The sequence below is a fragment of the Miscanthus floridulus genome, chromosome 1 (assembly GCF_019320115.1).
Source record: "Miscanthus floridulus cultivar M001 chromosome 1, ASM1932011v1, whole genome shotgun sequence".
In the NCBI taxonomy this organism is placed as follows: Eukaryota; Viridiplantae; Streptophyta; class Magnoliopsida; order Poales; family Poaceae; genus Miscanthus; species Miscanthus floridulus.
Genome location: NC_089580.1, coordinates 100,174,309 through 100,187,906, shown reverse-complemented (window position 1 = coordinate 100,187,906; position 13,598 = coordinate 100,174,309). Strand labels below are relative to the sequence as shown.

General features: G+C 45.6%; 1 protein-coding gene across 1 annotated transcript; it reads right to left on the bottom strand.

Moving 5' to 3' along the window:
• Positions 1-901: 901 nt before the first annotated feature.
• LOC136460749 (uncharacterized) lies at positions 902-3,577 on the bottom strand (the record flags this gene model as incomplete). Its single annotated transcript, XM_066460333.1, has 4 exons — positions 3,158-3,577; positions 2,998-3,067; positions 2,440-2,575; positions 902-1,997 (listed from the first exon to the last, which is right to left on the bottom strand). Coding segments are annotated over exons 1-4 (1,722 nt in total), but the record flags the coding sequence as incomplete, so codon positions are not given.
• Positions 3,578-13,598: the final 10,021 nt, after the last annotated feature.

The following is a 13,598-nucleotide window of genomic DNA, read 5'->3' as shown; positions in this document are numbered from 1 at the left end:
CAACAACAAACGAACGGAGCTAGCTGGAATGCATAGCTTGTTAGCTCTAAACACAAACCCATCACTAAAGATGAATTTATTCCAACCTTTCCCATCTTTACAATGCAGCAACACATCTTTAAAATCAGCATCATTAACATATTGGCCCTTAATTGTTTCTAATCCAAAGATTTTGTAATCAAGTTGATTCAGCAAGGTATATCTCCTAGACAAAGCATCAGCAATAATATTCTCTTTCCCTTTCTTGTGCTTAATAACATAAGGATAAGATTCAATAAATTCAACCCACTTAGCATGTCTATGGTTCAATTTCCCTTGACTACGAATATGCTTTAAAGACTCATGATCAGAATGAATAACAAACTCTTTGGGCCACAAGTAATGCTGCCATGTTTCTAATGTGCGAACAAGAGCATACAATTCCTTATCATATGTAGAATAATTTAGAACAGGCTCGCTCAATTTTTCACTAAAATACGCAACAGGTTTGCGTCCTTGTAACAAAACACCATCCAGTCCAATCCCGCTAGCATCACATTCAAGCTCAAAAGTCTTATTAAAATCAAGAAGTTGGAGGAGAGGTGCATGTGTCAACTTATCTTTTAGCATATTGAAGGAGTTCTCTTGTACTTTGCCCCAACTAAAAGGCACTCCCTTCTTTGTAAGCTCATTCAAAGGTGCAGCAATGGTACTGAAGTCCTTCACAAATTGGCGATAGAAACCAGCAAGTCCTAGGAAACTCCGCACTTGTGTGATAGTCTTTGGTACAGGCCATCCCTGTATAGCTTCTACCTTGGCTTGATCAACCTCAATTCCCTATGGAGTCACAACATAGCCAAGAAAAGACACTCGATCGGTGCAAAAAGGTGCACTTCTCAAGGTTACCAAATAAACGTGCATCTCGTAAAGCATTAAAAACAGCACGTAAGTGATCAAGATGTTCATCCATAGATTTGCTGTAAATCAATATATCATCAAAGTAGACTACAACAAATTTTCCAATGAAAGCACGCAGAACCTCGTTCATTAACCTCATGAAGGTACTAGGTGCATTAGTTAACCCAAAAGGCATGACTAACCACTCATATAAACCAAATTTAGTTTTGAAAGCAGTTTTCCATTCATCTCCCAATTTCATACGAATCTGGTGGTACCCACTTCGCAAATCAACTTTGGAAAACACATTAGCACCTCTCAGTTCATCAAGCATATCATCTAATCGTGGAATAGGGTGTCGATATCGAATGGTGATATTATTAATAGCTCTACAATCAACACACATACGCCATGTTCCATCTTTCTTAGGCACTAAATTGACAGGAACAGCACAAGGACTAAGGGACTCATGCACATAACCTTTGTCGAGTAGCTCTTGCACTTGTCGTTGAATTTCCTTTGTTTCTTCCGGATTAGTCCTGTATGGCGCACGGTTTGGCAAAGATGCACCAGGAATAATATCAATTTGGTGCTCAATCCCCCGTATTGGTGGCAGCCCCACTGGTATCTCACTTGGGAAAACATCCAAAAACTCCTGCAAAATGTTAGCAACAGCAGGGGGCAAAGAATGCTGCATATCGTGAACTGAAATCAAAGCACCCTTGCATACCAAAGCATAGGCAACAGAAGTGGAAGCAACCAATTCATTAATATCAGATTTAGTAGCAAGCAAGCAATGTCCTTTCAATCTTATCTCATCTTTGTTACTACTAACAGATTTGACATTTTTATCGATCTCAGATTTAGTTTTCTTAGCTTTAGCAACATCATCACGCACAATAGCTTCAGGAGACATAGGAAGCAAAACAATTTTCTTATCATGGTGTATGAGAGAATACATATTTGATCTACCATGATGCATACAATCTATATCAAATTGCCATGGTCTACCTAGCAGAATATGACAAGCTTCCATAGGCACAACATCACACTCAACAACATCATGATATGATCCAATAGCAAAATGAATTCGTACCAATCTCGTTACCTTAACCTTACCACTATTGTTGAGCCATCAAATGTGATAAGGATGTGGGTGCGGTTTGGTTGTACGTGCAAGCTTCTCTACCATATCGCTGCTAGCTAAGTTGTTGCAGCTACCTCCATCAATTATCAAACGGCACGAACACTCTTTAATGACACACTTTGTTTGGAACAATGTATGCCACTGATTTTGCTCCGCCTTCTCCATTTGTGTGCTAAGCACACGCTGCACAATGAGGCTCTCATAATGATCTGCATCCTCTGCTCCAATCTGCTCTTCTGGTTGTTCCTCACTTCCTACATGGTCAGCAGCAAGCAAAGCAAGTGTTTCTTCATCAAAATCACTAGCAGAGGAATACTCACCATCATCTTTGACGACCATAACATGCTTGCTTGGATAGTCACGCATCACATGTCCATATCCCTTGCACCGGTGACACTAAACGTCTCTTGTTCTACCTGTAGATGCCATGGATGAAGCACTCGCAGCAGGCTTCTGGGTCGTCTTCGCCACTGAATTTGTGGAAGTAGCACGAGGTTTCTCGCTGGATGTTGGCATAGGAGCACGTGTAGTTGGAGTAGTAGTCGTGCGGGGCTGCCATGAATTAGTTTTCCCTACAGAAATATTATTCTTGGCACTGGCACGTCGCCCCTGCACTTCCCTTTCAGCTTTACAAGCAAGATGAAACAAACGGGTTACGTTAGTGTATTCTTTATAATCAAGGATGTCCCGGATTTCACGATTTAACCCACCCAAAAATCTTGCCATAGCAGGTTCCTCATCCTCATCTAAATTACAACGCAACATACCCATTTGCAATTCTTGATAATATTCTTCTACACTTTTAGCACCCTGTCTCAGTTGTTGCAATTTATTTAACAAATCATGTGCATAGTAAGAAGGAACAAATCTAGCCCTCATGATTCGTTTCAAAGCATTCCAAGTTCGGGGTATGTTATTAGGATTTTTCTTGCCATATTCTATCCACCAAACAGTAGCAAAATCAATAAACTCACTAGTAGCAGCCCTAACACGTGTATTCTCAGGAAATTCATGATATGCAAACTTTTGATCAACAGCAATTTCCTAAGTAATGTATGCATGAGGATCATATTTACCATCAAAAGGAGGTATCTTAAATTTTATCTTACTGAAAGCATCATTATTATTGGGTACCTCACGTCGGTGGTGACCACCCATACCTCTACGATTATGGCATAGGCGACGCCGGTCACGAGTGTCATGAGCATCATGTTCAGTATCAGCAGTATAATCATCATCATAATTATCTTCGAATCGCTCTTCATCCTTGTTGTCTTCATTATGCTGCTCTTTGTCTTTGGTGTGGAAGTCATCAAAACGCTTCAGAAGAGCAGCAAGGCTTCTGTCCATACGGGCAACAGATGCCTCCAATCCTGTAAGCTTGGTGGTGGAGGCAAGTTGGGTGGCCTCCAGTTGCCCAATCTTGTCATTAGTCACCTGCAAATCTTGATCAAGTCCTTCTGTATGCTGTTGCACTTGCCTTGTAAAATGTTGAATGATGCCCTTGGTGCGAGGAGATTGTGGCCTCTTGTTAACATCCTCTGATCCTGACATGGTTTAAAAGATTGTGGCCTCTTGTTAACATCCTCTGATCCTGACATGTCCAAAATGAATTATGAGCTTATGGTATGTTTGGCGCAAACCGTGCACCTATCTTGCACCGACACTAATACCGTCTCCAAACGGACAGAAAGGAGATTCTACATGGCCCACGTCACCTAGGAGTTCCATCGGGTGCGTCCAAAACATTTGTGAGCCTATGGTACGTTTGGCGCAAACCGTGCACCTATCTTGCTCCGACACTAACACTGCCTCCAAATGGACTGAAACAAGATTCCACATGGCCCACGTCACCTAGGATTTCCATCGGGTGTGTCCAAAACAATTTGCGACCCTTTGGTACATTCGATGCAAACTGTGCCCCTATCTTGCGTCAGGATTAGCACTATGTCCAAACGGACCAAATCGAGGTTCCACTTGAGCCCCATCACATAGGACTACCATCGGGTGCGTCCAAAATGATTTCTGAGCCTATGGTATGTTTGGCGCAAACCGTGCACATATCTTGCACCGACACTAACACTATCTCCAAATGGACCAAAAGGAGATTCCACATGACCCAGGTCACCTAGGAGTTCCATTGGGTGTGTCCAAAATAGTTTCCAAGCCTATGGTACGTTCTGCGCAAACCGTGCACCTATCTTGCGTTTGGATTACCAATATCTCCAATTGGACCAAATCGAGCTTCCACTTGAGCCCCGTAAGCTACTGTACCATCGGGTGCGTCCAAAACAATTTCTGAGCCTATGGTACGTTTGGCGCAAACCACGCTCCTATCTTGCACCGACACTAACACAGCCTTCAAATGGACTGAAACAAGATTCCTCATGGCCTACGTCGCCTAGGAGTTCCATCGGGTGCGTCTAAAACAACATCCGAGCCTATGGTACGTTCTACGCAAACCGTGCACCTATCTTGCGTTTGGATTAGCAATATCTCCAAATTGACCAAATCGAGCTTCCACTTGAGCCCCGTCACCTAGGAGTCCCAGCGGGTGTGACCAAAACGATTTATGAGCCTATGGTACGTTTGCCGCAAACCATGCACCTATCTTGCACCGACACTAACACTATCTCCAAACAGACCAAAACAAGATTCCAAATGACCCAGGTCACCTAGGAGTTTCATTGGGTGCATCCAAATTGATTTCCAATCCTATGGTACGTTCGGCGCAAACCGTGCACCTATCTTGCCCCAAGATTAGCACTATCACCAAGAAGACCGAATGGAGCTTCCACTTGAGCCTCGTCACCTAGGAGTACCATCGGCTGCGTCCAAAATGAATTCTGAGCTTATGGTACGTTTGGCGCAAACCGTGCACCTATCTTGCACCAACACTAACACCGTCTCCAAACGGACAGAAAAGAGATTCCACATGGCCCACGTCACCTAGGAGTTCCATTGGGTGCGTCCAGAACGACATCCGACCCTATGGTACGTTCTGCGCAAACCGAGCACCTAGCTAGCGTCAGGATTAGCAATATCTCCAAATGGACCGAATCGAGCTTCCACTTGAGCCTCGTTATGTAGGAGTACCATCGGGTGCGCCCAAAATGTTTCTGTGCCTATGGTATCTTTGGCGCAAACCGTGCACCTATCTTGCACCGACACTAACACTATCTCCGAACGGACCAAAACGAGATTCCACAAGACCCAGGTCACCTAGGAGTTCCATTGGGTGCATCCAAAATGATTTCCAAGCCTATGTTACGTTCAGCGCAAACCGTGCACCTATCTTGCCCCAAGATTAGCACTATCACCAAGCAGACCGAATCGAGCTTCCACTTGAGCCTCGTCACCTAGGAGTACCATCGGGTGCGTCCAAAATAAATTATGAGCTTATGGTATGTTTGGCGCAAACCGTGCACCTATCTTGCACCGACACTAATACCATCTCCAAACGGACAGAAAGGAGATTCTACATGGCCCACGTCACCTAGGAGTTCCATCGGGTGCGTCCAAAATATTTCTGAGCCTATGGTACGTTTGGCGCAAACCGTGCACCTATCTTGCTCTGACACTAACACTGCCTCCAAATGGACTGAAACAAGATTCCACATGGCCCACGTCACCTAGGATTTCCATCGGGTGTGTCCAAAAAAATTGCGACCCTTTGGTACATTCGATGCAAACTGTGCCCCTATCTTGCGTCAAGATTAGCACTATGTCCAAACGGACCAAATCGAGGTTCCACTTGAGCCCCATCACATAGGACTACCATCGGGTGCTTCCAAAACGATTTCTGAGCCTATGGTATGTTTGGCGCAAACCGTGCACATATCTTGCACCGACACTAACACTATCTCCAAATGGACCAAAAGGAGATTCCACATGACCCAGGTCACCTAGGAGATCCATTGGGTGTGTCCAAAACAGTTTCCAAGCCTATGGTACGTTCTGCGCAAACCGTGCACCTATCTTGCGTTTGGATTACCAATATCTCCAATTGGACCAAATCGAGCTTCCACTTGAGCCCCGTCAGCTACTGTACCATCGGGTGCGTCCAAAACAATTTCTGAGCCTATGGTACGTTTGGCGCAAACCACGCTCCTATCTTGCACCGACACTAACACAGCCTTCAAATGGACTGAAACAAGATTCCACATGGCCTACGTCGCCTAGGAGTTTCATCGGGTGCGTCTAAAACAACATCCGAGCCTATGGTACGTTCTACGCAAACCGTGCACCTATCTTGTGTTTGGATTAGCAATATCTCCAAATTGACCAAATCGAGGTTCCACTTGAGCCCCATCACCTAGGAGTCCCAGCGGGTGTGACCAAAACAATTTATGAGCCTATGGTACGTTTGCCGCAAACCATGCACCGATCTTGCACCGACACTAACACTATCTCCAAACAGACCAAAACCAGATTCCAAATGACCCAGGTCAACTAGGAGTTTCATTGGGTGCATCCAAATTGATTTCCAATCCTATGGTACGTTCGGCGCAAACCGTGCACCTATCTTGCCCCAAGATTAGCACTATCACCAAGAAGACCGAATGGAGCTTCCACTTGAGCCTCGTCACCTAGGAGTACCATCGGCTGCGTCCAAAATGAATTCTGAGCTTATGGTACGTTTGGCGCAAACCGTGCACCTATCTTGCACCGACACTAACACCGTCTCCAAACGGACAGAAAAGAGATTCCACATGGCCCACGTCACCTAGGAGTTCCACTGGGTGTGTCTAGAACGACATCCGAGCCTATGGTACGTTCTGCGCAAACCGAGCACCTAGCTAGCGTCAGGATTAGCAATATCTCCAAATGGACCGAATCGAGCTTCCACTTGAGCCTCGTTATGTAGGAGTACCATCGGGTGCGCCCAAAACGTTTCTGGGCCTATGGTATCTTTGGCGCAAACCGTGCACCTATCTTGCACCGACACTAACACTATCTCCAAACGGACCAAAACAAGATTCCACAAGACCCAGGTCACCTAGGAGTTCCATTGGGTGCATCCAAAATGATTTCCAAGCCTATGTTACGTTCAGCGCAAACCGTGCACCTATCTTGCCCCAAGATTAGCACTATCACCAAGCAGACCGAATCGAGCTTCCACTTGAGCCTCGTCACCTAGGAGTACCATCGGGTGCGTCCAAAATGAATAATGAGCTTATGGTATGTTTGGCGCAAACCGTGCACCTATCTTGCACCGACACAAATACCGTCTCCAAACGGATAGAAAGGAGATTCCACATGGCCCACGTCACCTAGGAGTTCCATTGGGTGCGTCCAAAACGACATCTGAGCCTATGGTACATTCTGCGTAAACCGTGCACCTAGCTAGCGTCAGGATTAGCAATATCTCTAAACGGACCGAATCGAGCTTCCACTTGAGCCTCGTCACGTAGGAGTACCATCGGATGCGTCCAAAATGTTTCTGAGCCTATGGTACGTTTGGCGTAAACCGTGACCTATCTTGCACCGACACTAACATTGCCTCCAACTAGAATGAAACGAGATTCCACATGACCCACGTCACCTAGGAGATCCATCCGGTGTATCCAAAACGATTTGCGACCCTATGGTACGTTCGACGCAAAACGTGCAACTATCTTGCGTCAAGATTAGCACTATCTCCAAACAGACCAAATCGAGATTCCACTTGAGCCCCATCACCTAGGAGTACCATTGGTTGCGTCCAAAACGATTTCTGAGCCTATGGTACGTTTGGCGCCAATAGTGCACCTGTCTTGCACTGACACTAACACTATCCCCAACTGGACCAAAATGAGACTCCACATGACCCATGTCACCTAGGAGTTCCATTGGGTGCGTCCAAAACGATTTCCAAGCCTATGGTACGTTTAGCACAAACCATGCATCTATCTTGCCCCAAGATTAGCACCATCTCCAATCTGATCGAATCAAGCTTCCACTTGAGCCTCGTCACCATGGAGTACTATCGGGTGCATCCAAAATGAATTCTGAACTTATGGTACGTTTGGCTCAAACCATGCACCTATCTTGCACTGACACTAACACCGTCTCCAAATGGACTGAAATAAGATTCCACATGGCCCATGCAACCTAGGAGTTCCATCGGGTGTGTCCAAAACGACATCCGAGCCTATTGTACGTTCTGCACAAACCATGCACCTATCTTGTGTCAGGATTAGCAATATCTCAAAATGGACCAAATCGAGCTTCCACTTGAGCCCCGTCACCTATAGTACCATCGGGTGTGTCCAAAACAATTTCTAAGCCTATGTACGTTTGGTGCAAACCGTGCTTCTATCTTGCACCAACACTAACACAGCCTCCAAAGAGATAGAAACGAGATTCCACATGGCCCACGTCACCTAGAAGTCCCATCGAGAGCATCCAAAACAACATCCGAGCCTATGGTACGTTCTGCGCAAACCATGCACCAATCTTGCGTTTGGATTAGCAATATCTCCAAATGGACCAAATCAAGCTTCCACTTGAGCCCCGTCACCTAGGAGTACCATCGGGTGCGACCAAAACGATTTATGAGCCTATGGTATGTTTGGCGCAAACCGTGCACCTATCTTGCACCGACACTAACACTGTCTCAAACGGACCAAAACGAGATTTCACATGACCCAGGTCACCTAGGAGTTCCATTGGCTGCATCCGAAATGATTTCCAAGCCTATGTTACGTTCAGCGCAAACCGTGCACCTATCTTGCCCCAAGATTAGCACTATCACCAAGCAGACCGAATCGAGCTTCCACTTAAGCCTCGTCACCTAGGAGTACCATCGGGTGCGTCCAAAATGAATTATGAGCTTATGGTATTTTTGGCGCAAACCGTGCACCTATCTTGTACCGACACTAATACCGTCTCCAAACGGACAGAAAGGAGATTCCACATGGCCCACATCACCTAGGGTTCCATTGGGTGCGTCCAAAATGACATCCGAGCCTATGGTACATTCTGCGTAAACCGTGCACCTAGCTAGCGTCAGGATTAGCAATATCTCCAAACGGACCGAATCGAGCTTCCACTTGAGCCTCGTCACGTAGGAGTACCATCGGGTGCATCCAAAATGAATTATGAGCTTATGGTACGTTTGGCTCAAACCATGCACCTATCTTGCACTGATACTAACACCGTCCAAAAATGAATTATGAGCTTATGGTATGTTTGGCGCAAACCGTGCACCTATCTTGCACTGACACTAATACCGTCTCCAAACGGACAGAAAGGAGATTCCACATGGCCCACGTCACCTAGGAGTTCCATTGGGTGCGTCCAAACCGACATCCGAGCCTATGGTACATTCTGCGTAAACCGTGCACCTAGCTAGCGTCAGGATTAGCAATATCTCCAAACGGACCGAATCGAGCTTCCACTTGAGCCTCGTCACGTAGGAGTACCATCGGGTGCATCCAAAATGTTTCTGAGCCTATGGTACGTTTGACGCAAACCATGCACCTATCTTGCACCAACACTAACACTACCTCCAACTGGACTGAAACAAGTTTCCACATGACCCACGTCACCAAGGAGATCCATCTGGTGTGTCCAGAATGATTTGCGAGCCTATGGTACGGTCAACGCAAACCATGCACCTATCAGGCGTCAAGATTAGCACTATCTCCAAACGGAGCAAATCGAGCTTCCACTTGAGCCCCTTCACCTAGGAGTACCATCGGGTGCGTCCAAAAGGATTTCTGAGCCTATGGTACGTTTGGCGCCAATAGTGCACCTGTCTTGCACCGACACTAACACTGTCTCCAACCGGACCGAAAGAAACTCCACATGACCCATGTCACCTAGGAGTTCCATTGGGTGCGTCCAAAACGAGTTCCAAGCCTATAGTACGTTCAGCGCAAACAATGCATCTATCTTGCCCCAAGATTAGCGCTATCTCCAAGCAGACCGAATCAAGCTTCCAATTGAGCCTTGTCACCTAGGAGTACCATCGAGTGTGTCCAAAATGAATTCTGAGCTTATGGTACGTTTGGCGCAAACCGTGCACCTATCTTGCACCGACACTAACACCGTCTCTAAATGGACTGAAATGAGATTCCACATGGCCCACGTCACCAAGGAGTTCCATCGGGTGTGTCCAAAATAACATCCGAGCCTATTGTACGTTCTGCACAAACCGTGCACCTATCTTGCGTCAGGATTAGCAAAATTTCCAAACGGACTGAATCGAGTTGCACTTGAGCGTCGTCACCAAGGAGTACCATCGGGTGTGTCCAAAACGATTTCTGAGCCTATGGTACGTTTGGCGCAAACCGTGCACCTATCTTGCACCGACACTAACACTGTCTCCAAATGGACTGAAATGAGATTCCACATGACCCACGTCACCTAGCAGATCCATCCGGTGCGTCCAAAACGATTTGCGACCCTATGGTACGGTCGACGCAAACCATGCACCTATCTGGCATCAAGATTAGCACTATCTCCAAACGGACCAAATCGAGCTTCCACATGACCCACGTCAGCTACAGTACCATCGGGTGCGTCCAAAATGATATATGAGCCTATGTTAAGTTTGGCGCAAACCGTGCACCTATCTTGCACCGACACTAACACCGTCTCCAAACAGACAGAAAGGAGATTCCACATGGCCCATGTCGCCCAGGAGTTCCATTGGGTGCGTCCAAAACGACATCCGAGCCTATGGTACGTTCTGCGCAAAACATGAACCAAGCTAGCGTCAGGATTAGCAATATCTCCAAACGGACCGAATCGAGCTTCCACTTGAGCCTCGTCACGTAGGAGTACCATCGGGTGCGTCCAAAACGTTTCTGAGCATGGTACGTTTGGCGCAAACCGTGCACCTATCTTGCACCGACACTAACACTACTCCAACTGGACTGAAACGAGATTCCACATGACCCACGTCACCTAGGAGATCCATCCGATGCGTCCAAAACGATTTGTGACCCTATGGTATGTTCGATAGAAAACCATGCCCCTATCTTGCGTCAAGATTAGTACTATCTCCAAAGGGACCAAATCGAGCTTCCACTTGAGCCCCGTCACCTAGGAGTACCATCGGGTGCGTCCAAAACGATTTCTGAACCTATGGTACGTTTGGCGCCAATAGTGCACCTGTCTTGCACCGACACTAACACTGTCTCCAAGCAGACCTAAACGAGACTCCACATGGCCCATGTCACCTAGGAGTTCCATCGAGTGTGTCCACAATGATTTCCAAGCCTATGGTACGTTTAGCACAAACCATGCATCCATCTGGCCCCAAGATTAGCCCTATCTCCAAGCAGACCGAATGATGCTTCCACTTGAGCCTCATCACCTAGGAGTACCATCGGGTGCGTCCAAAATGAATTCTGAACTTATGGTGCGTTTGGTGCAAACCATGCACCTATCTTGCACCGACACTAACACCGTCTCCAAATGGACTGAAATGAGATTCCACATGGCCCACGTCACCTAGGAGTTCCATCAGGTGTGTCCAAAACGACATCCGAGCCTATTGTACGTTCTGCGCAAACTGTGCACCTATCTTGCGTCAGGATTAGCAATATCTCCAAATGGACCGAATCGAGTTTGCACTTGATATGAACCCGCTAGGGTGAATCCTGATCTTTCGATGAGAGAAGGTGGATAACTCGATTTGGGGATGGAGATGACGTTCACGGCCCGACTACAACCATCCAAGGATGCTGCGCCTTAGCAACCGATACACCACCTCCAACAGCCGTCGCGATCTTGTGGAACACAATCAACCAAACCACTAGGGTAATTCCTGCAAGCAATCGAGGAACAAGCAAGAACAAGTAGAACAAGCAACTCAATTGCAAATATGGAGATGAAAACCAATCTGAAATCACAAAGTTGAGGTTCTGAATCAAGTAGAACGGATGGTCTAGTCAACACACGCGTCTACAAGGAAGTAGCAATGGCTAAACTTTCAACAAAACAAAACCCAAGCTGTTTGTGGTGGCTCTAATCCTTATTAATACCTAGGGGAACGACCAGGGGAGTGTTGGGGTCGTTCTCCAACCCTAGGACGCGTCCCTAATGGACCCAACTTGATACATGGACCATCGGCCCAAAATAGGGTGATGCAGCACCAAAGGCAGAAAAGGTCCCGGCGTTGAAACGATGACTGCAGAAGCATCGGATAAGATATAGCCATGAGTCTAGATCCGTTGGAAAATAGACTTGATAAGCTTTCCAAAAAGTGCTAGAACGTCCCAATCGGAGTCCGTATGAAGTCGTGGGGACCGTCACAATTTGGGACTATTTTGCAGTCCGAATTCAACTTCCAAAACGTGTTGGACTTAGACTCTTTCTGTCCTTGGAACCAAAGTGATGTGGTGGCCTAGCGGAGGACGTTAGGAATACTTGGATTTGGTCCCCAATCAACTTCATTAACCTTCCATGCTTTCCATATGCAATCAAACATTCCCTTGATCCATGTAAGTAATTCTGAAAATGAGAATGAACACACATCATGGTGCAGCATCAATTTATCAAATGCATCAAAGATAAGCCTCATATAGAATGTTTGCACCTTTGGTATAGAAGTGGTTGGCATGGTCATATTTGGGCCAATGATGGCCTCATCATTCTCCCCTTCTTGACAGCAAACCGTCCTCGGTTTGACCTTTGTTGGAGTATGTGTTGTAGGTAAAAGTGAACCGTGCTCCCCTTCTTGATATTTATCCTGTTGCATATGGAAAAAAAACTAGGAAAACTTTGCAAGACATCATTAGTGTTAGTGCAGCCCTCAATTTGATCATGGTATTGTGGCCCAAAAGGATATTTCAGATTAGAGCAAATATAAACTTTATGCACCAAATATTCTCCTTTGTTGTCATATTTGCCAATTGCATGAAGCGAACAATGATTAAAACTCGGCAAACCAGAATCAAATTTAAGTTTCTCTTTTAGACAATTTAGATTACACAGAATATCAAATTCAATATAACCCAAAGTATTTAAAGAGGACAGCAAATTCAGTTCATCTTGTGCACATGTAATAGGATGAAAAAGCTTATCTTCAGCACATTTGTATGGTTCCAAACCAAAAGTATCACACTTATTCACTACTTGTGGCATAGGAGTAAAAGAATCATCAGCACACAACTCCTCTTTATCACAAGGAACAGCGAGTAATTCATTTTGTGACAAAGGAAAATCAGTAGTGGGTTCCACTATTTGTTGCTCTTCATTAGCATGCAGAGTGGACAAATTTTGGACATTATGGGTCACATCATTCTGGCAAGTATTCACAGATAATAGAATCTCTTTTTCAGCATTGAGAGCCAGACAAAACAATTGACCAATATGGCAATATGATTTGCTAATTAACAAGGTTCAAATTTCAGAATTGAGCCCTCTCATGAATCTACTCATAACATCTTCCATGCATTCATCCAATCCACCAAACATGATACAAATCTTAAAATTATGGTAGTATTGTTTCATAGTCTTACTACCCTGCTTCAACTTGTCTAATTTTGCAAGCAAATAATCAACATAATATGCAGGAACGAATGCATCTCTAAAAAGAAATTTGAAGTCTTTCCAAGATTCTGGAACTTTGTTGTGCCTA